Source organism: Panicum virgatum, chromosome 5K, assembly GCF_016808335.1.
Source record: "Panicum virgatum strain AP13 chromosome 5K, P.virgatum_v5, whole genome shotgun sequence".
In the NCBI taxonomy this organism is placed as follows: Eukaryota; Viridiplantae; Streptophyta; class Magnoliopsida; order Poales; family Poaceae; genus Panicum; species Panicum virgatum.
In genome coordinates this window covers 16,147,472-16,174,830 of record NC_053140.1, presented here as the reverse complement: position 1 = coordinate 16,174,830, position 27,359 = coordinate 16,147,472, and the positions used below count along the sequence as shown (strand labels likewise).

Sequence of the window (27,359 nt, the reverse complement as noted above, 5' to 3'; positions counted from 1 at the left end):
GTTTGCAACGCGTGGAAGCACAATGATAATTTTTTATGATCTAGAAATTACTACTACAGTATCATTTGCACTACTTCTATTGTTGATATTGCCCCAACCGACATAGTTGTCGGGAAAAATGATTTTTTCCCATCATTATCATCTAATAGTACCGGTTAAGTGCCTAAAAGTGGATAAATTAGAGTTGAAAACATGTCCTACATACATAGTTAGTGTGAGATTTGGAATTGATTGGCCTAGAAATGAAGCCACTGTATTCGCACACACCAAGTATGTGAGAGAAATAAGGGGAGAAGAGAATGTGTAATTAATGTGCATTGAAAGTGGGCAGAAAATTATGACGTGACATATTATTCTATATTTATTGTAGCAAGTTCTTCTATTGCAGCAGTTAATATCATGAGAATTTTACTCCGGCGCGTTGAATACTATTCAACACCCTGTGTGTAGAATAGACAATAAATATATATATAGTAGGTCTATTTAGTACCTTGGGTATGGAATAAACTATTCCATACCCGACCCGGTCAGCCTCCCCGTCGCGTCGGGCCTGGCTCGGCCGCAGTGGTTTTTCTGCCTCCCGGTTTTCTCCCACGTTCCCCACCCCCACCCCCACCCCAACCACCTCCGCACACCCCGCACCGGTCGCTGTTCCTCCCGCCCCAACTTCGCGATCCGTCCGCCGTTCTTCTCGTTCCCCTGTGTGCCCTGCCCCTGGATTGAAGATGACGCCACCGTTCCGCAAGAGTCGAGATCGATCTGTCCTCCCATCGTCGTCGATCCTCCTCCGGCCTGCCTTCCGATATCAGGTGAATCCCCCGCCGGCTTAAGATCCCCTTCCATTTTGTCATCTTTTGCTGGTTGCCGCCGTCATCACGTTCGTATTCATGATCCTCTCCTTGACGCCCAGGAGGCACTGCATCGCCATCTACCCATGCTGCAGAAGGAGCGAAGGGAAGGCAACGCAAAGCAACCTCTCTGTGTGGCTTGGAGGAAGAGCTCCCGAGGCTTCAAGGGGCACGCAGGGATAAGGTTCGTGCGGGGGCAGAGCTGGCCAGGCATCGATCGGTTCCTGATTTTCTTTTCAACTTCTCGAATAATTTCTTCTACCTAATTGTGATGCTAGCTCCTTCATCCTACCATAGCTCTGTAGCCTGAATTGATGTTATAGCTTTGGGAAAAATGGTAGACACTATCTGAAACTATCATTTGCACTATTGTTGACATGCTATCATGCCCTCTTCTACCCCTCTTCGTTGTTTCTTGAGGTTTAGAACAGTTAGAATGCAATTAGGCAGTAGAGAGCTTCAGAGATCTTCTCTACTTGTTAGGTGGTTCTTCAGTGAATCTGGATGAACTAGTGGCCTCCACGAGGAAACCAGTAAAGAACACAAGTTTAGAAAATACTCAAAGATTTTGCCAAAGATCTTTCAGGCAGATATATGAAAAGTTGATCAACACTCGTAAAAAGACCGTTAGCTAGTTGATTTCGTGCTCATCACCCAGACCAGATATTGTCATTGTCAATGTTAGAGGAAGGATCCTGATGCTTTTATGCGATTCATGATTCTCTTTATTTCCTCCTTTTTAAAGGTTGAAATTTGTAGTGACATCTCTATGTCGCAGGAGGATTTTGTTTATCTTCATTGGATCGATTTGATCTCCCTTCAATTGCACTTGTGAAAAATTTCTCCTTTTTTCCAGCTCAAGACCTTCTTGTAGTTACTGATGAGCTGGACAGTTGGGTCGCCGGCGATGAGCGCCTACTAGATGTCCTTGTGCACTGCTGCAGTTATGTTGCGGGTGTGTGCTTTGCCAACACATGGAGCCCTGGAGTCACTGCTAGCTACATGATTTCTTTGCGTCCTCACGATTTCAGCCAGATTTGTGCTCTACTGCTTCATCGTTCCATTGTACTTCTCTGTGCTTTTTGTTTGTTGCTCTGCTAGCATTGTCTGAATGTGCTTGTGTGCTGCAGGATTGATACTGCTTATTTATTTATAGCGGATGCACTCAGTAGTCAGTATGCACGCGTACATGGTTGAGCTAAATTAGGTGTTATGTGACTTTGTTTTATTGTTGCTTAGCTTAGTGTTATATTCTCGATCAATTCCATGGCGCTGCTGGGAGATGGGGCACCAGCATAAGATAAAAGCAAGATGTGATGGATTCTAACATGAAAATGCATTATTTTTTTTGTTGATGTGTGCCATAGTTGAGCTGTCTGATACCTTGTTTTTCATGTTGTGGTGATGGAAACAGATGTTTGATTCTTGCTGCATTATGGGTTGAGATTGTGTCCTTTTAGTTCTCTATCATAAACAGCTTTCGCACTAGCTAAAACTTCGATGTTAGGGGCGTTTATTTTCGCAAAATATTATTTCGATTTTAGATATAGTAGATAATGTGTAGGATTAATTGATAATTGCTTTCATGTTTGGTAATCATAGATCATTTTTTAGTTAACAAAAATACTGCAACTTGGCGCCTGAAATCTGATTTTTCTGTGAATATGTATTATGTACATATATACTGATTAGCATTTCCACAATTTTCAATATATGTTGCCACCATGTACCATTGCATAATGTATCATGTGAATTTTTTCAATATATGTTGCCACCATGTACCATATCCACAATTTTCAATATATGTTCACATCTCTTTTTGTTCACAGACTACCTTTGTTGGCCGTGGGTACCATTGCATAATGTATCATGTGAATTTTTTGGTGTCTATGGTTGGGTTGAGTATTATTTACCACCTGAATTAAAGAATGCTTTTTAGTAGTTGCAATTTCACCATATAGACTCTTAAAGGAGTTCTGGTCGAAGTAACTTTGTATTTCAGCCTTAGCACCATTGAACTATCTTTTCATTGACAGTATTGCCATTTTCTTTTCATGTCACAGACATTCGAATGTACCACCAGCCGGTATGCCAATGATCAGCTCACACTGGGCATCATCTTCCATAACCTGAATGAATGCCTCACTGATGCCTCCGGTGCTGAGGTGTTACCTGTCATCTCCCTTGCTTTTATATATCCTCATGAATGTAATAAAAGTAGGCACCATAAGCAATATTTAACAGTCTTCGATGCTACCAAATGATGTTTCAGCTTAATTTACTTTTACAGTATAATCAGTGCTCATTTTCAGAAATATGATTGCTCAAAACTGACTCAATCTTAGGCAATTATTGACAGAATGCATAGCATGGGATTAGTTTAAGTGAATTATCTCTGCTGTCATGCTGATATCTGGAATGCTCATTTCAGATGCCATAGGCTGTTTCCCCTCTCCCTCGATCCTGCAACCTGGACTCCTACATGAAAGTTAAGCCTTGGAATTTGATTTGTGCATCGAGTTGTCGATTGAGGGAGGAAGGTAGTAAATTCCTGATCCTTTTGAGTGAGGGAGGGAGCTACCTTGTCATCGACTTGTTGGCGGAGGGATATGTGATGTTTTTTTCATCCAAGATATGCACATGTTCAGATATGTGCAAAAAAAGTGTACTCTGTTTTGTATCATTCATCTCATGGACTAGATAACTATCTGGCAATGCCAACCATGATCGTGGAATTGTAAGCTCTATGGCTCAAAATTAATGTTGACGGTTCAATTTCAGAGGCATCTGGGGAAGCAGAAATCGGAATTGTCATCCGTGACCTTCTGGTCAGTGTCAAGCTAACAGCATGGCAAACAATGTTCGACGTTTCGAATGCCGAGGAGATGGAAGCTTTGGCATGTAAAGAGGGCATTGGCCTGGCTGCTGAATGGTTCCAGGAGCCAGTTATGGAACCAGACTGCACGGTTGCCGTCCAATATTTGAAGGAGGTGAAGGTCTTGAAGCCTGTATGTCTCTCCATCATTCAGGAGGCTTCTCATGCGACTAGTAGATTGCCAGGTTTTGAGTTGAATCATGTAAAGAGATAGGAATTCAGTAGCTGATGATCTTGCACAAATGGCGAAGTGTCTGAACCACAGTGCTGTGTGGTGAGGCTGTTATCCTGCCTGTACTAAGCAGCTGATTGTGCTAAAAAAAAGCAGCTGATTGCTCTTGATTGTAACATTTCCATGAGTAATCAATAAAATCTCGAGTATGTTTTATGGTTCCCCATGTTTTATCATTTTGCCACTATAAATTAATAATTCCATGTCCTGATGTATGCTTAACCATACCGGTCAAGGTGACATCGTGGTTGTCAGGTTCAGCTCTATGTGATGCTCCACCAAATTCAGCAACCAATTCAAACCATACCTGAATTTTTGTTCTTAATCCTGGATTTAGTGAGTAAACCATATTTTGTAATGAGTAGCATGCTCCTAGTTTCTCATCACAATTTACTCGATACTGGCACTCAGGTCACTTGGTAATTACTATTCTCGAATGACAGCCAATTCAAACAGTGGAGTTTTTCATCAATTTTCCAAACACAAACTACAAATTTAATTCAGTGAAGAGGTCAAGCCAATTCATAGCATCCAACAACAACCCTCCACCATCGACATACACAGCTAATTCTGGTTGATTCGTCGTTTATTCCAATCCCATGCTACAAGTTGGCATACAGAATATAATTCATAGCACTTTACTACTGCCACCGGCCTCGTAATCCCATGCTACAAGTTGGCATACAGAATATAATTCATAGCACTTTACTACTGCCACCGGCCTCGTTCATAGTGCGGCTTCCCTGTCTCCGGGGGCAGGCGTTGCAGGTCTCCGGCGAGTGACAGCAGACTCCGGCGAGGGACATGAAGACAGAAGACCAAACCTTGATGGTACTCGACCGGGCTGGACGTCTCTTTCAATTTTCCACCAGCGATTATATTAGAAACAATGAAGCAATGAGAAGGATACGTGCGCATTAATTGTAGCTCCATGCATCAGGCAACCTGATGTTTTACCGCTAGCACGTCGTCGGGTTGTTCGGTAACGGAATCCAGGGACGGCCTCGCGATCGCGAGGTCTCGAGCGGCCCGGCTTCGACAAGATCGCAGGCTCCAGGCAAGTTCTCGCTAGCGGCCTTGACAGGGATCAGGGATGGCCTCGCGAATCGTCGTGCGGTGCGGGAGGGTGGTGCGGCGGCAGACTCCGGCGAACAATTTCCACCAGCGATACGTGCGTGCATACTCCAGGGACGGCCTCGCCAGCGGCCTCTATGGGGATCACCGGATCGGGGATGGCCTCGCGAGGTCTCGAGCGAATCAGAAAACGAGATCGCAGACTCCACACGAGCGGATTGCAGACACCGGCAAGGAAAACGAGATCGCAAAGTCACTGCCGGCGCAGCTCCTCAACTGCTCGCGATACATGCGCGCTAGATGGGAGGAAACCGGCTGCAAGCTCATGTGTAAAAGAAAAAAAAAACAGAGGCGGCCGGCCGAGAGGGGCGCGCGGAGGGGCGCTCGGCTCGCGCTCGAGTGTGGCTCGGGTATGGATTAAGTATTCCATATCAGGGTAGGGATTAGTCCTGTTTTATATATATATCAATTTACTCTATAGTGAATTCAGCCAATGTTGATATTATATCTGTTAACTTCCGTACAGAAAAGACCTGTTGGTTTAATTTGAAAGAGAAATCATAGATATATTGACTTTTCAGCCGAACGGGACTCCGTCTTCACATGCAGCTGACCGGGGCACACTAGCCTAGAATATCAACGTGATATTATATCTGTATACGTTGAAGTTGTCATCCTCAACAAAGTCTATCTCGTCCTATAGGTGGGTAGAGCCGTAGAGGGCGGCGGCAGAGGAGAAGTATGGTAAAAATATGATATGAGGTATATCAGTTAAGCAGTAATTTCTAATATTTATCCAAGCTAGGTCCTTAGTAACTATTTACTATCGTGAGCACAAGTGGTATATCAGTTTTACACTACACATATGTTATCAGAAAACTAGCCATTTGTTGACAGCCATTATTTCCCATTTTGACCAGCAACTTCTCGGAAATAACATGAGCTTTACATCATATTCCATACATATTCTACTTCTTTCTAATAAGCGCAACAAGTTTTGAATGCTAATGTACCAAAAATGAGCCAAAATCGAAAAAAACCCAGGCCGACCGGCCTCACCTAGGCCGGCCGGCCTGGCACCTCAACATACCATGCCACGAAACTTTGCCAGAGTGATCATGAGCAAAAATCCAAGCCACTCCAATTTGGTTCCGTCCAAAATTCACAAACAAAGACCCAAAGACTTGAGCAATGGAAGGTTGGGTCCACTTTCAGTGTCCAAATGCAGTTTCAAAACCCAAACCAGCAGAGCAAAAATGTACACCCGTTGATAAGCAAGCCAGTGAAACGGAGGGCCGAGACGTGCCAACTCCAGGCCAGACGGCCTAGAAAAAGGCCGTCCGGCCTACAAATTTCAGCGTTGAAGCCAAGCAACCTACACCGACATCAGGAGGAGATCAGGAGCGTCCATGAGAAGGCGGTGGCCACATTTCTAGGCCGGCCGGCCTAGGGAGGCCGACCGACCCCATTTTGCAGCGGCTCATGCCCAACTTCGCGTGGAAGTTACATCAACCATCCTAGTTGCTTACAACACACACGCCCACCTCGTACCGACCTTAAGCACTATAAATAGAGAGCAATACTGTACCCTCACTCTCAACACACACCAAAAGGAGTTCTCTTCTCTCACTTTTAGTTTCTAGAGTAGGTTAGGTAGTCTCGGAGTTAGAGTCGAGTCAAGCTTGTTTCAGAATTCCGGAGTCGTCATCGGAAGTCAGTATAAGCTCTTGTATCTATTCTTTTGACATTTATCAATATAGTTATCTTCTTTATCTTTTCGAGTCAGCTTTACTTTCCGCATTTATTTATTTTTTCAAGTTATTATCTTACTTGTGTGCGGAAGTAATTCCTTTAGCTTAGGCTTTGTATCTTTCTTGTTTATCGGGATCTTACCTTGTTTTTTCGCTTGGACTAGAGAACTCAAGTTAGGCCCCTAGGTTGAGGGGGATTTCTCTTGTAAGCGACAAGAGAAATCCTAACACCGAGTACGGACGTGGTGTCTGAGCTCAGTGTTAGCTAGAAAGTGTGTTCCACCCCACGGAACAGCTGTGGTAGGCGGCAGGTGGTGACAGCCCTGTCCGTCCCTTGTATTCCACCACATTCGGGTGCTTTCATAGCAGTAGTGCCGACTGCCGTTGGACTCCCTTCTCACCCCAGTCTAGAGAGGCTAGCTCGATAGTTTAGAAGTGTTTTAGGAGTCTTTCTCGCTCGTTGTCCTCCCAACTGCTTATCTCTCTAAGGATTAGAGTCTCCTGTGTTAGACGGTCATTGTTGGCCATTATGTTATCTTATCTATCAGACTTACCCCCACTAATTTAGTCAGTTGATATATGTTGGTACTTTGTAACGTCACAAATAAAATCCGCAAGTGTACGGATACCACTGTAGCTTTCACCCAAGAGTATTCCAGGGTATCGTATTCACTGGGAACGTGAGTACACTATCTACGGGTTCAGACAGTCCAAGAACACACACTGGTGTAGGAGGATTGAAAAGAGAGGACTTCTAAGTTCCAGAATCTGTGCCTAGAAGAAGAGATCACGTCGCCATTATACTTCGAGCCACCAGTTTCGACCGGCTTATACAAGCTGATAGCTCCAGTAATAGTGCTCTATCCAATATCCGAACGTGGAGGATTACTAGGGCTCGAACAGAGCTGTCACCACCTGCCGGCTACCTCTACAAACCGTGGGACTATCGAACAACTGAGTGGTATAGTCTAGCCTAGAAACCACGTCTACGCCTTTCCCTACTAACTCTAGAGGCGTACAGGGTTATCCTTTTCTTTCCAGAGCCCAACTCTAAAGTCAAATGCTACTCTCTAAGCATACACATAAACTAATATAAGACAGAGATGATAACTTATGATCTAGACTCTAATTCTAAATAAATAAAGAAAGTCTCGAACACTTACAACCGAATAAGCATCCGTCGAGGTACAAGCAGAGAAGAGCGCCGACAAGCCCAGCACTCCCTCCGACTCCTCCTCACTCTCGTGTAGAGGTACAAATTGGAGAAGAGCGCCATTGCCGGTGCCCGTCCTGAGTACCTCTACTCCTAACTCCCTAAGACAACTCTCACTCAAGTGAGAACTCAAGAGAAGGTGTGATGTGATGAGTGTGGTGTGTCTAATTCGCACCCCCTCCCTTTGTATTTATAGGAGGGAGCCACCTGCCTCTTGCCCGGGAAATGAGGCAAACCGTCATTGGGGACCAACCACACCTCGCCATGTGTCATCTGAGAGGCGGTGGGGCCCGTGGGCTGCCACCACTAGGTCGGCCGACCGGGGAGGTCGGCCAACCGTGGGCTGGCCCCGTTTGCCTCGGTCTTTGGTCAGAAGACTGCTAAGTGGGCCCCCATGTCATATATATGGGTATGGGCTTGTCTTGAGTCAATTTTGGTGCTCTGGTGGGCCCGTAGATCCTCGTGAATGCGTCTGATTTGTCGAGAAGTTGTTGCCTCAGATCCATGACGTGTCACCTTGCTTTTGGGCTGTATTCTCCTCTTATTTCCAAGCATAAGCAACCTGCACATAAATGTACACCAACACTTTGTGGAATTTATTAGTAATAACTCCTACCACTAGTGTTGACGCTCGTCTTTCATAGGCTCATGCAGGAGCTAATGACTTGCTCTGATGGTCGGGTTTGTATCTTGACGCTTGGAGCCTGTTTTACCTGCATTTCTGCCCGAATTCTGATATAGCAATGTTTCTAAGAGGAAACATGGAATTGGCTCTTTTTGGATAACATCAACAGGTATGAGACTTTATTCTCATAATTTTAGGCTCAAGATGATGCCTAAAATGAGTCGTTAGCGAGCGTCAACAAGATCCCCCATACTTAGTTCTTTCCTCGTCCTCGAGTAAAGGCAAGAACTAAGGCAGACCCGACTTCATATGATATGACACCTGCATACAGATTATTCTAAACTTCACCTTTACCTGTGGATTTTGATGTGTCTACCATGAATTGTTTGGGAAGTTAAAGAGCGAAACGGTGTTGACTTCAGTCTCCTCCACTTTCCTGCTATATGACTGGGGTTTTGGAAATATTTTTACAAAGACCAACCATAGCTTTACTTCTCCATAGGGTCTCTTATGTCGCTCACTGTGTATATATCCTCAAAAATGCATTGCTTCTTTTCACTGTACTTCTAAAGATGGCTTATTTGGAGCTCATGGTAGGAAAATGGAAGCATGCACTTGTGTCACATATATCGCAAAATCAAACAAAGGATCCATGGAGATGTCAAATCACACAAGTTGATCAAGATCGTGCACATATGTAGAAGGTGGATGATGGAATGAAATACTCCTTTTATGAATCTCTCTCCTTTATTTGGATAACATGAGGACATAGCTATATATATATATATATATATATATATATATATATATATATATATCTTTTTCTTGTCTTTCTTTTCTTCTTCTTTTTTCATGGACATTGATGCGTCCATTTTTTTCTTTTTTTTGGGTCAGGCTTCTTGAGCATGCCATCTTTTTTTTTGATAGTCCATGTCTCATTTGAAAGATACTAGAGAGAGATCATTAAACATGGAGTTTTATTTTGTGGATGGATGGAATGGCATAACTGACTTCCAGTGTAGAAGTTTAGCTGGTGGAGTGCACATGATCTTGATCAAATAAGTATGAAAGACATCTCACTAGGGTCACAAAGTTTGAAGAGGCTCAATGCAACAACAAGGCATATATGTGTAAAGATTTGTATCATGAAGATCAACATATGGCTTTGGTAGGACAAACACGTGGAGTTGTAAAGCTATGGAGGTTTTCTTTTTGATAAAAGTTTCCCAAACATAAAAGCAGAGAAAGTCAGGATTCTTTCATCAAACCATATCACACTAGTCAACAATTTAACAATTATGGGTTCCCTAAGATATGATTCACAAGCTCAGGTTTAGCGAAGAATAAAAAGTATGCAAGTCAATCATAGAGAAGCACAAGAACCAGAGGATACCTTGAGTTTAATTTTATTGATTTAGCAAGGACTTCCATTTAAACTCATAGGTTAGGGAGAGTGAGGGTTAGAGTGCGCAAACCGTCGCGATGAAGAACAAATGGTGGTAGGACCGGTTGGCCAAAGCTTGCTAGCACCAATTCGCCTTGGTTCATTCGGTGTTGTGCACGTGTTGTGGGAGATCTCGAGTGTATATGCTTGAAAGTTCCGAGAGATCTCCCCCACACTTGTTTTTGTACCTGGTGCTTATTCAGAAACAAAAAGGTGGAAACAAACTAATAGCTCTATCGGTTTTAAGAACCAGGGAGCTCATGAAATTTATTGAAACTAAATTTTAATCTCACCATGATACTTGCTCAAGCAAGGCTGAATCAAGATTACATAGGCATGAGTATGCCGTGCAATATTAATCCAAAACCTCTACTTACCTTCCTCTTTGAATTCAGCTCACTGACTCACCCAATTCGATTTGATTTTTCTGCAGGGGTTAGTCCATATATGCAACCAACATCTATACAAGTATTAACTCTAAGGTTCATCAGTCAAACTTGACGCATCTCATAGATCGAATCTACTAATTGGCTTTCAGGGGATTCCGATTCGATTTTTGAAGGCTCCGCTTGACGCATCTCGGGCTCTGTGGGGACTGGCTCGTGGATACAAACGAAAGAGGTTCTATCCAAGATTTTGTCGAGGACTTCCCTACTTTCGGTTGGGGTAAGATGAGTGAAAGATCCTCCAGAGGTAAGATCGAGATGGTGTGCAGATTCCTTGTCAAGACCAGCATAAAAATGCTGGAGCAATAAATGCTCGGGTAATGACAAGTCTGGTTCTAATTTTACCAATAAGGTAAATCTAGCCCAAGCTACTCCGATTGATTCCTTATAATTCTGACGGAAAGTTAAAATTTCCGTTCGTAAGACGCATATTCGTGAAAGCGGAAAGAATGCAGAACAAAATCTGTCCCGAAGTTTAATCCAACTTCCATTCACACCGCCTACGACACAAATGTACCATTGCTTCGCTTCTCCCAAATGGGAAAAAGGAAACATACATGCTCGAACTCGCGCAGATGATGGTAGAGATTTTCACAGTCCCTTCCTGAAAAGGAATTTTCCTGAACAAAGGCTATGTAGCCTGAGTCGAGTTCATAGCTAGTAGAAAGAATTGGGTCAGTAGAGGGTGCTGGCTCGTAGAACTCGCTCTTGGGTGAAGAGAGCTGTAAAAGGGATAGCTGCTCCATGGGTAGCGGGGCTTGAGGTAGAATCAAGGAAAAAGAAAAAAAAGATACGAGGACGACTGAGTCCGTAGATAATGTAGCTACCGTTCCTCGGCAACGGCGCCAGAAAACTTGTTGGTATTTTGCAACATCACGAATAAAATCCGCAAGTGCACGGGTACCACTGTAGTTTTCACCCAAGAGTATTCCAGGGTATCGTATCCACTGAGAAACGTGAGTACGCTATCTACAGGTTTAGGCTCATCCAAGGACACATGCGCCGGTGTGGAGAAGACAGAAGAGAGGACTTTCTATATCTAGAATCTATGCCTAGAAGAAGAGATCACGTCGCCGTTATACTTCAAGTTAAAGTTATCGACCGACTTATGCAAACCGGTAGTTCCAATATGTGCTCTATCTGATATCCAAACGTGGAGGATTACTAAAAGGCTCGAACAGGGCTGTCACCACCTGCCGAATACCTCTACAAACCGTGGGACTATCAGACAACTGAGTGGTATAGTCCAGCCTAGACACCACGTCTACGCCTTTCCCTACTAACTTTAGCCCTGGCCAAGACTACCCTTTTCTATCCGGGGTCTTAAGCTAAGATCAAATGCTACTCTCTAGCATACACGTCAACTAATATAAGTCAGAGATGATAACTTGCGATCTAAACTCTAATTCCAAATAAACAAACAAAGAAAGTCTCGAACACTTACAACCGAATAAGCATCCGTCGAGGTACAAGCGGAGAAGAGTGCCGACAGACCCGGCACTTCCCCCGACTCCTCCTCACTCTCCTCCTCATCTTCTACACCTCCTAGTCTACCTAAGCATCTAGGATGAAGGCCTCAAGCTCCAAGGGAGAAAGGTGAGTTGAGAGGGTGTGATGTGTGTGTGTCCATTCCTCTACCCCCTCCCTTTGTATTTATAGGAGGGAGCCACGGGCTGAAGCACCTGGAACCAACTCAAGCAACCAACAGGGAGGCGCCACATGTCGAAGCTGAGGCGGTGGGGCCCATGGGCCTGGTCGGCCGACCAGTAGGTCGGTCGGCCTGCCAGGTGGGCCAACCGCCCCCAGCTTCGTCCAGCAGGCTGTCCTGGGCCTCCTTGTCTTAACGCAGTTGGGTTTGGCCTGTCTTGAGTGGTCTGAACTAGGTTCTTGGGCTACACTTGGTCTATTTGAGCCTGAATCGGTGCTCTGATAATTTCTGCAATTTATGTTGGGCCAAAGTGTACTTGAAACCTGCGAAATTAGTTCAAAACCACCTGCACACATTCTCAAGCACCATATGTGGAATTTGTTAATAAATAAACCCTATGCTAGCATTTATTCCACTTTATGGTACCTTTTTGTGCAGGAGTTGACGGTCAAAATTGGTCATTAATGACCGTCAACAAGTACTTACCATGGTATTTTGTTAATGAAGACTCAATGTTGTCACCATGACAATTCCTCTCATTTTTTCTTTTTTTTATAGAGAAAGATGCGAGGACATACACCAATTCCAAGACAAGATATGAATTGAGGAAAAGAACTTACTTTGGGTTACTCACATACCTCCCCCAGACTAGGAGTTTGCAAAAATTCAAGTGTATGGAGTTCAAGTCTCCTTCTGTAGTTGTTCCTTCATCAAGGCATATCGAGATGTTGTAGTCAGTGTAGCTCTCATGTTCATAGGTGTTGTCTGTCCGTTGTTCTTTTTGATCTTCCCCTGGAAAGGTTAGCGACCAAAAATACCTGAAGGAAAACTATGTCTAAAAACATGCTCTTGCTTTTTATTGAAAGGGAAATAAATAAGTAAATAAATGATAGTTAGGGCTATCTCCCGGCAGTGCTTTGTTTCTGGTCATAAGCTCGACCATGATAACTCTTGCAGCCATCATTGGTGATGGGTCATTGTTTCACCACTAATTGTTGAAGCTGGCTACAAGGTTAGTGCCATGGTGCACCCACAAAATCTGCAATGTTTACGATAAACATATACATCTACAACCAACCTTTTGAAGATTTTGCAGAAGAGGACCATAAGGTGGTTGTTGTCCTCGTGTGTGCACGGTGCACTAAGCATGCCTGAATCTGGAGTTGCATTGAATGAGCATGGTTTACATGGTATTTCAAAGTGAAACTCCCATGCTCATTTGTGGAATCCTTTTCTTCGGACTCCAGAGTCGGCGCCTCATAAAATTCCATGGCCCATTGATTCTCCATCTCAAGAGATTCATCATGAAAGATCATAGTTGTATCTCGATCAAGGTTGAGAACAACAAATTCTGGGCCATCGGGAAGAGCCTCAAACTCAGTCAAGGATGATGATGATCGTTCATCTTTATGAGAGTGAAGGCTATCTTCCGAGTCGTATTCTTCAGAGGATTCTAGAACTCCTAAGAGAACGGGCTCGGATGATATGAACGGAGATGTATGCATCATCTCCTTGAGCGGGTTTTACTCAGGAAGAGGCTTGGCCAGAAGATTTTCTAAACAAGGAGTAGCAGTGGCCGAGCCGGTTTCCCTAAGCTTTTCATCTAGGTTCCCATGAGATGCCAGAAGTTTTTCTAGCGGGAGGCCTAGGAGAAGATCAAAATCAAGGATATCGTAGATGCAAAAATCTAAATGCACCTCGATTTTGTCTATGGTGATAGGCACATCCCTTGTAATCCCCCGGCATTCAAAGTACAGTCCGGATGGACTTTTAAAGTACTTGTCGGTTGGGGTTAGAGGCTTGTTACCCATGAGAGTGTCCAAAAGGCACTCGAGTATGATGCAAACCTCAGCAAAAGGGTCATGAAGAGCTTCTACGGCATTTCCCTTCATAAAACAAGGCATGGTTGCAGAGGTTGGGCTAATCCGAATTGCTTCGGAAGCACGCTTTGCCTCCTTTGACCAATCCATTGCGGATGTATGGCGGAAAATTTTATCGAGTGTCTCATAAGGACACAACGATTCTTTAGATTTCTCATGCCTAAGATTTGAGGTGTTTCTGATGTTTCCTAAAGGATCATCCTCGAATCGGGAAGAGAACTCCGAAGGTCGAATTTCTTCTTCCTTCAGTGTTTGTGATTTGGGAGAGGGCTCAGCAAACGAATATTGGGATGTGGAAGATGAAGGCTCAGATTCGGGTGTTGAGAGAATCTCATGGCTCGACACGGATTCCTCCCGGCGGGGTTCAGTGTGGTCGGTAGCGAAGAAAGAGGTTTCTAGGAAACTATCTAGGATGTCTCTTCCTTCTTTTTGGAGTTGTGTGTGCAAACCATCCTCCGCTGGCAACGTCAAGCTCTAGGGCAGTTTCCATGTCTAAACCCGAGTAGAAAACATTCAACGACACTTCATCGGGTATAGACATGTCTGGGATAGATGCCAAAATGCGTGAGAATCTAGCCTATGCTGCACCTATGGACTCCTTCTCTAATTGCTCAAAATCGAGGATGCCGGTCGATAGGGAGTCTATGAGTTCGGTGAGGGAGAACAAGTAACAGAAGTCATCTCGAAGCTCCTCCCAATCACCGTTTATATTTCCTATCATGCGGGTGTACCATTGCTCCGCCCTCTCTATAAGAGAGAAGGGGAGCAATTTCTACCGCAAGGCTTCCTGTGTCATGCCTAAGATTACTAGACCCGAACACAGTTCCCCGAATTCTTGCAAATGCTCATTGGGATCTTCATGAATTTCTCCCGAGAAGGGTCTCTTCCGAACCATGGCTATAAAGTCAGGGTTGAGTTCATGGTTAGATGAAGATGGTGATGGCTCAGAGAACTCGCCCCTTGGGGTAGAGAGATGTGAAAAGGATAGCTGCTCCATGGGTAGCGGGGGTAAAGGTAGAAGGAAAGAAAATAAAAAAGATACGAGGACGACTGAGACCGAAGATAATGTAGCTGCCGTTCCCCGGCAACGGTGCCAGAAAGCTTGTTGGTACTTTGTAACGTCACGAATAAAATCCGCAAGCGCACGGATATTGCTGTAGCTTTCACCCAAGAGTATTCTAGGGTATCGTATCCACTGGGAACGTGAGTACACTATCTACAGGTTCAGACAGTCCAAGGACACACACACTGGTGTAGGAGGATAGGAAAGAGAGGACTTCTAAAATCTAGAATCTATGCCTAGAAGAAGAGATCACATCGCTGTTATACTTCGAGCTACCGGTTTCGACCGGCTTATACAAGCCGATAGCTCCAGTAATAGTGCTCTATCCAATATCCGAACGTGGAGGATTACTAGGGCTCCAACAGGACTGTCACCACCTGCCGGCTACCTCTACAAAACCATGGGACTATCGAACAACTGAGTGGTATAGTCCAACCTAGACACCACATCTACGCCTTTCCCTACTAACTCTTGAGGTGTACAGGGTTATCCTTTTTCTATTCGGAGCCCAACTTTAGAGTCAAATGCTACTCTCTAAGTATACACATCAACTAATATAAGGCAGAGATGATAACTTATGATCTAGACTCTAATTCTAAATAAACAAAGAAAGTCTCGAACACTTACAACCGAATAAGCATCTGTCGAGGTACAAGCGGAGAAGAGCGCAGACAAGCCCAGCACTTCCCCCGACTTCTCCTCACTCTCGTGTAGAGGTACAAATTGGAGAAGAGCGCTGTTACCGGTGCCCCCTCCTGAGTACCTCTACTCCTAACTCCCTAAGACAACTCTCACTCAAGTGAGAACTCAAGAGAAGGTGTGATGTGATGAGTGTGGTGTGTGTCTAATTCTCACCCCTCCCCTTGTATTTATAGGAGGGAGCCACCAGCCTCTTGCCCGAAAAATGAGCCAAACCACCATTGGGGACCAACCACACATTGCCACGTGTCATCTGAGAGGCGGTGGGGCCCGTGGGCTGCCACCACTAGGTCGGCCGACCGTGGGCTGGCCCCGTTTGCCTCGATCTTTGGTCAGAAGACTGCTAGGTGGACCCCCATGTCATATATATGGGTATGGGCTTGTCTTAAGTCAGTTTTGGTGCTTTGGTGGGCCCGTAGATCCTCGTGAACGCGTCTGATTCGTCGATAAGTTATTGCCTCGGATCCATGACGTGTCACCTTGCTTTTGGACTGCATTCTCCTCTTATTTCCATGCATAAGCAACCTGCACATAAATGTACACCAACACTTTGTGGAATTTGTTAGTAAAAACTTCTACCACTAGTGTTGACGCTCGTCTTTCACACGCTCATGCAGGAGCTGATGGCTTGCTCTGATGGTCGGGTTTGTATCTTGATGCTTGGAGCCTGTTTTACCTGCATTTCTGCTCGAATTCTGATATAGCAATGTTTCTAAGAGGAAACATGAAATTGGCTCTTTCTGGATAACATCAGCAGGTATGAGACTTTATTCTCATGATTTTAGGCTCAAGATGATGCTTGAAATGAGTCGTTAGCGAGCATCAACAATATCTTTAGTATAGTTTATCATTCGATTCTTCGATACTCTTTTCCATAGTGCTTCCCTGAGGAAAATTACGATACCCTGGAATACTCCAAGGTGAAGTGCTACAGCGGTGATTCTGTGCGGTTGCGGAATCCATATTCTATTTAGCATAAGAAACACCAACACCATTCATCCCTGAGTGTTAGTAGTACAGGTCACATTTAGGACCGGTACTAAGAAATGGCCTCGGGGAGCCATTTAGTACTGGTTCTAAATTTTGACGCTCTCTGAAGTCATTTGGTACCAGGTCATACCTTCACCTGGTACTAAATGTCACCTTTTTTGTACCGGTTGGTGTTTTAGCCCGGTACTAAAATGCTGCGGTCATTTAGTACCGGCCAATGACACCGATCGATATTAAAAAATGACATTTAGTACCAATCGGTGTCTTGGCCCGGTACTAAATGGTACTCCACGGGTTATTCAAAAGAAAAGCATCTCCCTCCCAACCACATGTAATGTCTAGGTGGTATGGCAAGAAAGCTACATGTGAGGCTGGAGGTTATGGGTTTGAATTCTTGTGAGAATGTGCATTTACTCAGGGTTTATTTTTTCTGGGTGGCGCATTTAGTACCGACTAGTATCGGTAAGTATGGTAAAAATATGATATGAGGCTGAAATAGGTGGACTTTTGAATTTAACATGCACTTAAGCAATAATTTCTAATATATCCAAGCTAGGTCAATAGCTTAATCGGAACCAACACCTCAGAAATCTATTATATTCGAGCAAAGCACACCATCAGACCAACCAACCAACTTTAGCACAACTAATGATAAATAAGTACGGGTCCCTCTTGATCGTGAGTACAAGTGGTATATCATTTTTAAACTATACAGATGTTGCACCACTTCCATTTGTGTCATATATTTACTTTGGTTGATCACTGTGAAAAACATATATATATGAAAATGAGGTTAATGTTAGTTTCTAGGTGACACATACATATAAATTATAATGCAACTAGAAGTGACACCAAAATGACTATTAAAATATGTTGGCTGTGAGGGTCAACAAACTATAGAAGAAGTCTTCAACTGCTAGTGGTTATACACGCACACACACATACAGATCATCATCTGTGTGCTGCATTGGATTATATTGACAAAGCCTTATTAGAAATGGTCAGCTAGCTAGGTCAGGAGGGGAAGTGGTCATTGGAGTTGCAGCAGCTGTGTCAGCCTACAATACCATGTTTAACCAGGTCAGCAAATTAAAGTCGCAAGGCGGCCAATTCAGCAAGTCGCAAGGCGGCCACGTTCCCTCGCTGTACTCTCATTATCGGTGCAAATTAATCGTTAGCATAACTGTTTAAACTACTTGACAAAACCAGCTATATAAACTCCTGCAGGCCCAGCCCCAGGGCAGCACATCGCAGCGCCTCTGAGCTCATCAGCATCAATTGGCTAGCTAGCTAGTGGCCCATCTAGCCGGTCAAGCTTATTGGGAAACATGAGGCTCTCGGCGGCTGTGGTCTGCGCCCTTGTGGCCGTCCAGGCGGCAGTGTTCCTCGCCGCCGTGCCGTCGGTGGAGGCCGGCGAGCTGCAGGTCGGGTACTACGGCAAGAAATGCAAGGGCCTGGAGAACGTCGTCAAGTGGCACGTCATTAGGGCGCTCAAGGCCAACCGCCGTACCGGCGCCGCGCTCATCCGTCTGCTCTTCCATGACTGCTTCGTCAGGGTAAGCACAGACGCAATCATCAATCTCACCTGCTAATACTGTTCCATGCATTCTTGAAAGGGATTAGATACTCGAAGCTTAAGAGAGGGAGGAGTGAATTAGGCAACTAAAAACCTTAATATATAGCTTCAATTAAATTGCACAAAATATAAACTATAATATGCTATCTCGATATGCAACTGTCAAAATAGTTTTGCAACCTATAGCCAATTATTGTTTGATGCTTGATTAAGAATGTAAAGGCACATAAGTTATGAGTATAAAATGCGGAAACATAAAAAGGGAATGAGAAGAAGCAGCATAAGAATGTATCCTGTGGTATCGGCAGGCATTAAGCCACCCCTAGTCCATGTTGTTGAAGCATTCAATTAAGAGTATAGCTTCTCGATAACCAAGTTTAAGCCACAAAAGCTCACGCCAAGTTCCCGATGACCTTGATCGCGCTTGCCTAAGAAGCCTCTCCATATGAAGGATGGGGTCTCCATGGCCCCCGCACAAAGCCTTCGATCCCACTCCATAACAAGTCGGAGGATCGTAGACTTACTAGCGAGCCACCAAAGCTCTAAGGGGCTGGCGCACCAAGATACAAGTGCGGTTCATTCTAGAACCAGCTCACAAGGCGGCAACACCTTGCTCTCTCACTTATTTAAGAGCTAATGTAGCACAAACAGTCTTAAAGGTGTGCTAATATAAGTACGAAAGATGTGATCGATTTGCACTCTTATGACTTAGAGAACTTCTCTGGTGTGGGTGTAGCTTCTGTGAACTCCAGCAGTCTCAAATGGCTTGGGTGAGGCAAGCTGTTGAATACTGTCGGGCTCTTATTGTACAAAGTGTCGGTTAAACCGGTCATCTGCGTCAGTTTAACCGGGCACACTAAACCTTTCTGACAGACTTTGAATGTTGCTGTTGATGCGACTGTTGCGGGTGTCAGTTTAACCGGTCCTTAAAGCCTTGCTCTCTCGCAAATTGTCATGCTCTCTGAACAACACCTAGCTACACTGATGCACCGATGCCTTCTTTTCTTCACGTTAATTCAACTGCTGCTGAAGAACTTGTTCCTATGCCCTTACATGCTTTTTGGGCAACACCTAGTCCAATGCACTTATGCCTCTTAGAGCACCATGAGCACCATCAGTTCGGTGCTAAAGGGATTTCTATACTTGTCTCAGCAATGCACCGACCATTATTGCACCAACACTCTCATTTTGCATGCGGTTAGTTTAGCCAGCGCCTGATTTCTGTAGACGCTTGTCCAATTTGTCTAGATTTTCACAATGATTTGGATATTTTGACAGCAATTTGGGCATCTTGGATTTCGATATAATTTGGACTTCATATATGGCACCTAGAAATCCTACAAATATGATCTCACAAACTTATTAACACTATGAAAGGATCGAGGCCCAAGAAGAGGGGTTGAATTGTGACTTTTTCAAATTTCTAGAGAGTCCTTAGCCTAGACTAGTATTGCCCAATTTACTAATTTGAAACCTAATGACTAGAGCACACTAGCAAAGGGTCTTTAGGTAGGAGAACATACTAACATGATCATCTTTCCTAAGAAGAACCACACTTAGCAAGAACAAGTTCTAGTCAAGAGTTCAAACTAACATGCCATTGTCCTAGTCAAACAAACAAGTAAAGAAGAGCAAGATCACAATAAAGGAAATTTAATGCTTGAATGTAAATGCAAAAGACACGAGACAACCGGATTTTTTCCCGTGGTATCGAGGAGATGACGCTCCCCCCTAATCCATGTTGGAGCACCCACACAAGGGTATCTCTCTCTTGCTTCACCAAAGAGCAAGTGATCACTAAGAATTCTTCTTCTCCATCTCCGAAACGGCGAGCTTCACACCGTGTACAAGCTTCTTGTCTTGGGGCTCCCACAAACTCCAAGAGCTCACCAAGAACCTCCCGATCACCGAGACCGGCTAGGTGCCGTCAAACACCAAGAGTAACAAGCTCCTAAGCCTTCACTTGACCTACACTCAGTTGGCCCTAGCTCAAGTACACTTGCTACACTTGTAAAGGTTGAATTCTTCAAGGTTCAAGCACAATCAATGCACTAGATCTTCACACTTTTGCTCAAAGTACTCTCTCTTTTTCTCAAGGGTGGCCTCAGGTATTCAATGCGTTAAAGGCAGTTCAAATGAGCCAGTGGGTGCCCTTATATAGAGTGGAGAGGGTCACATAGCCGTTGGAAGTCCACTGCAGAAAAATCGTGACCATCGGAAGAACCGACGGGTGACAAATTGAAGGCGTTGGTTCAACCGGTCTCTCTGTGTCCAAATAGTAGCCGTTGGGGTTCTGACACAGTATCCAGGCTTGTGTCATTGCACCGGTGCATGCTCCGTAGGGACATCAGTTCAACCGGTGCTGAAGAGGTTCACTGATCAACTCAAACAAGCTTTCTGGAACATATTACATCCAATGCACCGATGATTGATTCTTAAGCGTCGATTCAACCGGTGCTGAGGACGAGTTGCGGTCCACCAAACATACTCTCTGGAACAAAGTACATCTAATGCACCGGTGCTTTACTTGGGAACATCGGTTCAACCGGTGCTATAGAGATTGTTGACTTGATTTCCCCTTGTATCCAGAGTGTATCCAGAGAAGATAGACCGACAGGGGCGTCGGAACTTCCGCCAAGTGTCGGATAAACCGATGCTAAGGCATCGGTTAAACCGGTGCTGCAGTTTTTCTTGATTTTTAGCTGAATTGACTTGGAGTTGAATGTAACTTCGATTGTTTCTTCTTCCAAGTGTTGTGTCGACTTCTTTTGACTATCTTGGGCTGTTTTTTGAGCGAGTGTGTAAGATTTCTAAGGCCAACTCAATTTTAGTCAAGCTACTAACTCACGAACCCCTCTTAATAGTATGGTCAAGAACTAGACACTATAAAACCTAGCTAAATCAAGTGTCCTTCATCTCCTTATAACACATGAGACTAGAAAGGTCCTTAAACCTTGAAATTTAGTCCTTGGCACGCATGATTGTTTCGAATTGAGGGGTCTCATTTCATATTTCTTATGAGACTAATTTAATCATTGATTTTTCCTTCAAAACACATGTTAGTCGTATACGGTTGTCATTAATCACCGAAACTTACCATTAGCATCTATCGGCCTAGATGCGCTTCACACTATTAATTATGTTATCACACAATCAACAAAATCACAAACTATGACTTAATAGGACCATATTTCTTAAAATTCTCAATTCACCTAATAACCTAGCTTAATTATGTATGTTCTAGCCAGTAAATACTGGAAGGCAATAATTAATTGAACTGATGAACAGCATGAAAGTTAATTAATGTTCTGTTACTTGTTGTATGCAGGGGTGCGATGGGTCTGTCCTCTTGGACGCGTCCTACGACAACCCTCACCCGGAGAAGGAGGCGCCGGTGAACATCGGCCTGGCCGCCTTCGACCTCCTGGAGGAGATCAAGGCCGCCGTCGAGGACAGGTGCCCCGGCGTGGTCTCCTGCTCCGACCTCCTCATCTACGCCGCCCGCGACGCGTCCAGCATCCTCAGCAACGGCCACGTCCACTTCGACGTCCCCGCCGGCCGCCTCGACGGCTTCGTCTCCAAGGCCGAGGAGGCCCAGGCGGAGCTCCCGGACTCGGCCGACGACGTGCAGAAGCTCATCGCCAACTTCGCCAGGAAGAACTTCACCGTGGAGGAGCTCGTCATCCTCTCCGGTGCCCACTCCATCGGGCAGGGCCACTGCTCGTCCTTCGCGGGCCGCCTCTCCGAGCCCGCCGACCAGATCAAGCCGGCCTACCGCGAGCTCCTCAAGTACAAGTGCTCCCAGGGCTCGAACCCGACCGTGGACAACAACGTCCGCGACGAGAACTACGACGTCGTGGCGAGGTACACGCCGGGGTTCGCCAGCCGGGTGCACAAGATCCCCGACTTCCTCGACAACTCGTACTACCACAACAACCTCGGCAAGATCGTCACCTTCCACTCCGACTGGACGCTGCTGACGGACAAGGAGGCGTTCGGCCACGTCAAGGAGTACGCCGAGAACGGCACGCTCTGGGACGAGGACTTCGCCAACTCGCTGGTCAAGCTCAGCAAGCTGCCCATGCCGGCGGGGAGCAAGGGCGAGATCAGGAAGAAGTGCAGCGTCATCAACCACCGCCTGTACTAATTAAACAGCAGGCCGCCGTATGTGCCCTGCAGCAATGGATCAGAATCAGATCAGAGGTCGAAGAAGAAGAGGCCGTGCGTGCCCAGCCAACTCAACACAGACACCTTCATAAGCTTGGTTTTTGTTGTTCATCCATTCTTTTGATTCTCATTGGTTTTGTACTACACTTTGTTGTGCATGCATTTTTCATGTCTGCCAATCTGTTACATAGCATACATGTCTCAAGGAAATAAAATTTCTGACATATCTTACAATGTTATTAGTATGAAATGTCTGAAACAAATGGAAATGACTATAAAATTGTCATCATAATTCGTACTACGACGTGTGTGGTTAACATTTCAAATTGGCCAAATACTATAGATCTCGCAAAGGGGCTCTTTACCTACGTTGTTTGTTGTGTGCCCTTTATCGTGTGCAACACATGACAAAAGCTTTTTTTATTCTCGAATACGCGCGTAGCATATCATTGTATTAAGACAAAAGAAATTGGTACAATATTCGGTTACAACCCAGATGGAACGGACTCCAAATGGACACAAGCCGGCAAGCCAGCTGAACACAACCCGAAAGATAAACTCCCACATGAACTACTCACATCTCGCACGACCTAAACGACCGGTTTTAATCATAGCCCTCAATCAAAGCTCCATCCCATGGAGGGAGAGCTCTCGCTCTTGTTCTTCAACATCGGAAACAAGTCCTGCAATGCGTCCACATGGTGCGGTGGAGGTTCGCGAAAGAAATTATCCACCGCTTCCTCCGCCGAAGCCGCCAAGGGCAGAGGCGTGCCAACCTCACCGAGTCGGCGCATCAGGAGCACCGCCCCTTGCTGAGCTGGCTTGACAGTCGAGAGAGGGTCCAAAGCTTGGCGACGGCTTCGCCTGAGGCCAGATGCCTCAGACGAAGGCAGCTGAGGGGGCGCGTCGATGAGGACAGGGTCAACTCGACGGCGACGAGGCGGCATGTCCACATGTGGCAGTGGAATAGTCTTCGTAACATTGCTGATGAAGTCCTCCAAGGCCGCGGAATTGCCGTCCTCCGACGCTCCGACCGTGCCGGTTGCCTCCTCAGAAGCCGGCACCACAATCTCGGCCGATGGTGGCACCTCCACAGGCGGCACCACCATGGCCGGCACCTCAGCTGAAGGTGGCGCCTCCACAGACTGCACCTCCATAGGCGCCACGGGTGTGGCAGCCCCAGAGTGCCCCTAGAGACCACCGGGGAGCGATGGCCACTCCTGGGAAACACTCGCCGCCGAAGCCCGATCACGAAGCTCCTGAGATCGGAAGGTGGCCACGAACAGCTCAGGGAAGGCAGGCCCAAGGGTGAAGTCATCCTCCTCGACGCGAAGCACAGCCTTGATCGCAGACTTGGCCGCAGCCAAAGCAACCACGGCCAAGGCATCGGTGGCGGAGAGCCTGAGGTCGAGGCTACCGTCAGCAGCAGCAGTCGTCCACAACGGCCTATCATCCGAGACCGGAGGGCGACCACAACCATGCCCAAATCCAACAGGAGCAACATGACTGTCCAGCTGAGGCTGACCCGACCGAAGTGGCGGGCAATGAGGTCGCAAGCAATCCTTCGCACGGTGCCGAAGACCGTGGCAGCGCAGGCACCGCGATGGCTGACGACACGAAGCAACCCGATGCTTGAAGGAAAGGCAGTTCAAGCATCGTCCATCGAGCACCTTGGGGAAGCATCGCCGCGGCGGCGCATCCGGCCGAGGAGGCCATTCCTGAAGGTCCCGAGGATGTGTGCGCTGCCTCTCAACTCGCTGCCATCCATCAGGGTCGACGCGAGGAGGGCGATGCGCACCAAGACCCTGGGCACGGCATGGGGCAGCCCGACCAGCCTTGTGGGGGTGGTCGTGCCGTAGGAGACCGATGACCAGTTCCGTCGTTCCGCGCCGGCGGCCGCGGTGCCGGGAACGCATGTCCGTCCAGGGAGGCGGAAAGGGTGGCCGGCGGCCCCGCCGACGAGGACGCTTGCGGTGCCCACCCTCGCCACGTGGAGGCAACACCACGATGGAGCGAAGAGTGGGCACAGGAGCCGACGCATCGACCTGCACCGCCGCGCGGTGTTGAGGCAGGGGAGGCCGCCCTCGGTTGCTGCAGTAGGATGTCGCGGTAGGACGGGAAGCCGTCGTCGTCGGAGAGGGGTGGGGTGTCATCTCTCCATCGGAGCCGCTTCCCCCGGCCCATGGAGTGGCCGCTAGGGAAAAACGGAGCCGCGTCCGGGAGAGAGCACAGCGCCCGGGGGAGGAGAGAGGAGTGTCCGTTGGCGAGGAGGAGGGGGTCGCTAGGGCCAGGGTGGCCGTCAGCGTGGGCGTGGTGGCCGCCAGCGCCGCAGTGGCTGCCGGTGGGCGGGTGGACGGCGGCGGCGGCGTTGAATCGAAGCAGAGGTGCTCCGGCGAGCTGCAGGCGGAAGGTGGGGGGTCGGGGTCGGGAGGCCGAGCCATGTCGTCGAGGAGGTCATCGTTGTCGTCGAGCACGCCGGGCATGGCGGCGGCTCGGAGGTGAAGTGAGGGAGGGGCTGAACAGTGGCTGCCGGCAGGGGCTGGGGCCGCCGGGACCGGAGTGGTCACCGGCGGTGGCGGCGGCGGGTGGTGGTGTGGGCGGCTACTTCATCCTCCCCGATCTCTCTACACGCACAGCAAGGGAGGCTATGTGGGGGATAGATGGGGAGGGTGAGCCGAGGGGAGCGCGGATCTGTAGCTGGAAGGGGCGGAGGCGGCCGGAGAAAGGAGATCCGGCGGCGGTGGCGGCGGCGGCGGCGCTCAGGCGACGGGAGTCGCCTTCCGCCCGTCTGAGCGTGCGGTTCCTCGCAGCTGGGCCATGTTCCACACGACAAAAGCTTTACCGTGTGCCACGGCAAACTAGCCGAACCCGTAGTGCAGGCTTCATAACCGGCACGTCTTCACAACCGGTTCACATTGAATCGCCGTGATACCTGCATCACTCCGGTTAATGCTGATACAACCAGAACATTGTTGGCTGGGTCGTCTAGAACTGGTTGTGATTTTCAACCATCACCACCGTACTGGTAAGAGCAAGTTCTGATGTCTCCTTTGAAATTAAACTGATGATCAAACAGATAACTTCAACAACGTTCAGAGAGACAAGAATGCAAGTAATAACAATAAGCAAAACAAGCAAATTTCAGATTGTCCATTTTGCATTTTAGATAAAGGAAAATTTAAGTATGTGCTTATTAATTAAGCAATATATAGCTAGTATACATGTTTGTACTCGATCGAACCTAACAACTCAACAGAATTGTGAGGGTACCGGATGGTTGAGCTCACGATCTACATTTTTCTGGAGACAAGCTTAACTGGATGCGCTGCCAGCATGTGCGTGCAACACTTAAGTATTTATCATGTCCTAAAAAATTAATGTGATAGACTTCTATAAACACATGCATGGATGTCAAGTAGTTAGCCTGTCCCTTCAGCAGTAATAAAAAGTTAATAAAGCCAGAAAAAGGTGATGCTATACCTATAAAATGTATTGGAACATGCGAGACAGTACGTACCTACCCAATTAACATTGCGACAAGGCAACAAAGATGTGCAACCACATGCCATCGAGTAGTTAATTTGGAAGCTTCTTGGATTTTCGGTAAACCTTGGAGTTTTGAGCATTGTTGGGTAATGTACAAAATAAATGCCTCTATATAAGTAAAAGTTTGGAAGACTGGTTTTGTTGAATCTGCTGCAATAGTAGTATATATATAGTCAAATTGATCTTTCAAAAAAGATGTAGTAGTCAAATTCGACTAGTTAGAAAATCTACCATGACTGCGCATACGTTTTTAGGGTACTCACTACTACAAAAATGATTTACAGGAACGGTTCATTTTTTCAAGAGCAGGCTAAAACATAACCAACTCCCAGCAGAGCTACTGTAGTAGTTGACCTGCCTCTAAAAATGCATTTATAGGGGCGGTGATGGCTTCACTCATCCCTAGAAATAGCCACCATTTTTAGAGGTAGGTGATGCTATCACCCATCCTAGAAAATGAACGCAACTTTCAGGGGATCACCCGCCCCTAAAAATGATTTTCAGCAGCGGGCGACGACATGACTTGCCCCTAAAGATGGTCTGAAGCAGAAAAAAATCATAACTTTTTTCATATGAAGTCCAAAATGTATCTTGTTTGAGCTATTGCTTCCGTATTGTGAAGCCCAAAATGCATTAGTATTGTGAAGTCCAAAATGTATCTTGTTTGAGCTACATCTCCAATTTGGTTCTCGAGTCACAATAACACCTGCCTGTTTTTGAGTCAGTACTGTTCAATGCAGGCCTCAAGGAAGCACTACTGCACCAAAATAAGGTTGCTTGCATGAGTGACAACACTGATGAGCAATGGTAATCTACACAATACAGTATCTCTTTACAAGCTCTTGCATTCTCATGGCTATCTGAACTTCTAATTGAATTTTCCTTCATCAGCGAGCTGCTGCTAGATGTTAATGTTCAAAGTTGCTCAGAATTCAAGTGAGCTCTCCTATCTTTTTCTCATCAAATTTTGATGCAACAAGTTAAAACGTGCAGGAATGCTCAGAAACTAAGTCAGCATCCAGCCGCCCATATTGGTGGCAGCTATGAAGTTCACGATATTGAGGATCATGTCAGAAGTTGGACGGAAGGTGAAGGGATGTGCTAGACACACTAACCATACTAACCAAACAAGGCCTATATATACCCTTTTTTGTTGTTTCAAATGTCACTGTAACGTTAGCACGGGCTTTACAAATGAGGTTTGGTTCATTTTATTCAATTCATGAGTCAAATCGTGTTTCATTGATCACACGTCTTCGTGGTTCATTTTGTTTGCCTTTTG

General features: G+C 46.2%; 1 protein-coding gene and 1 long non-coding RNA gene across 3 annotated transcripts; both read left to right on the top strand.

Moving 5' to 3' along the window:
- The first annotated feature begins 613 nt into the window (after window positions 1–613).
- LOC120706645 lies at window positions 614–4,119 on the top strand. Of its 2 annotated transcripts, XR_005688388.1 has the most exons (5): window positions 614–809; window positions 911–1,032; window positions 1,705–1,913; window positions 2,912–3,013; window positions 3,280–4,119. It is a non-coding gene; the product is annotated as an uncharacterized LOC120706645 (long non-coding RNA). The 2 variants fall into 2 exon arrangements; XR_005688387.1 differs by having other exon boundaries at window positions 911–3,013.
- A 13,918-nt stretch (window positions 4,120–18,037) lies between these two features.
- Window positions 18,038–22,820, top strand: LOC120710565 (peroxidase 2-like). The gene is made up of 2 exons (XM_039996213.1): window positions 18,038–18,344; window positions 21,693–22,820. The coding sequence occupies exons 1-2, from the start codon at window positions 18,117–18,119 to the stop codon at window positions 22,509–22,511; spliced, it is 1,047 nt and encodes a 348-aa protein (XP_039852147.1). The 5' UTR covers window positions 18,038–18,116; the 3' UTR covers window positions 22,512–22,820.
- Window positions 22,821–27,359: the final 4,539 nt, after the last annotated feature.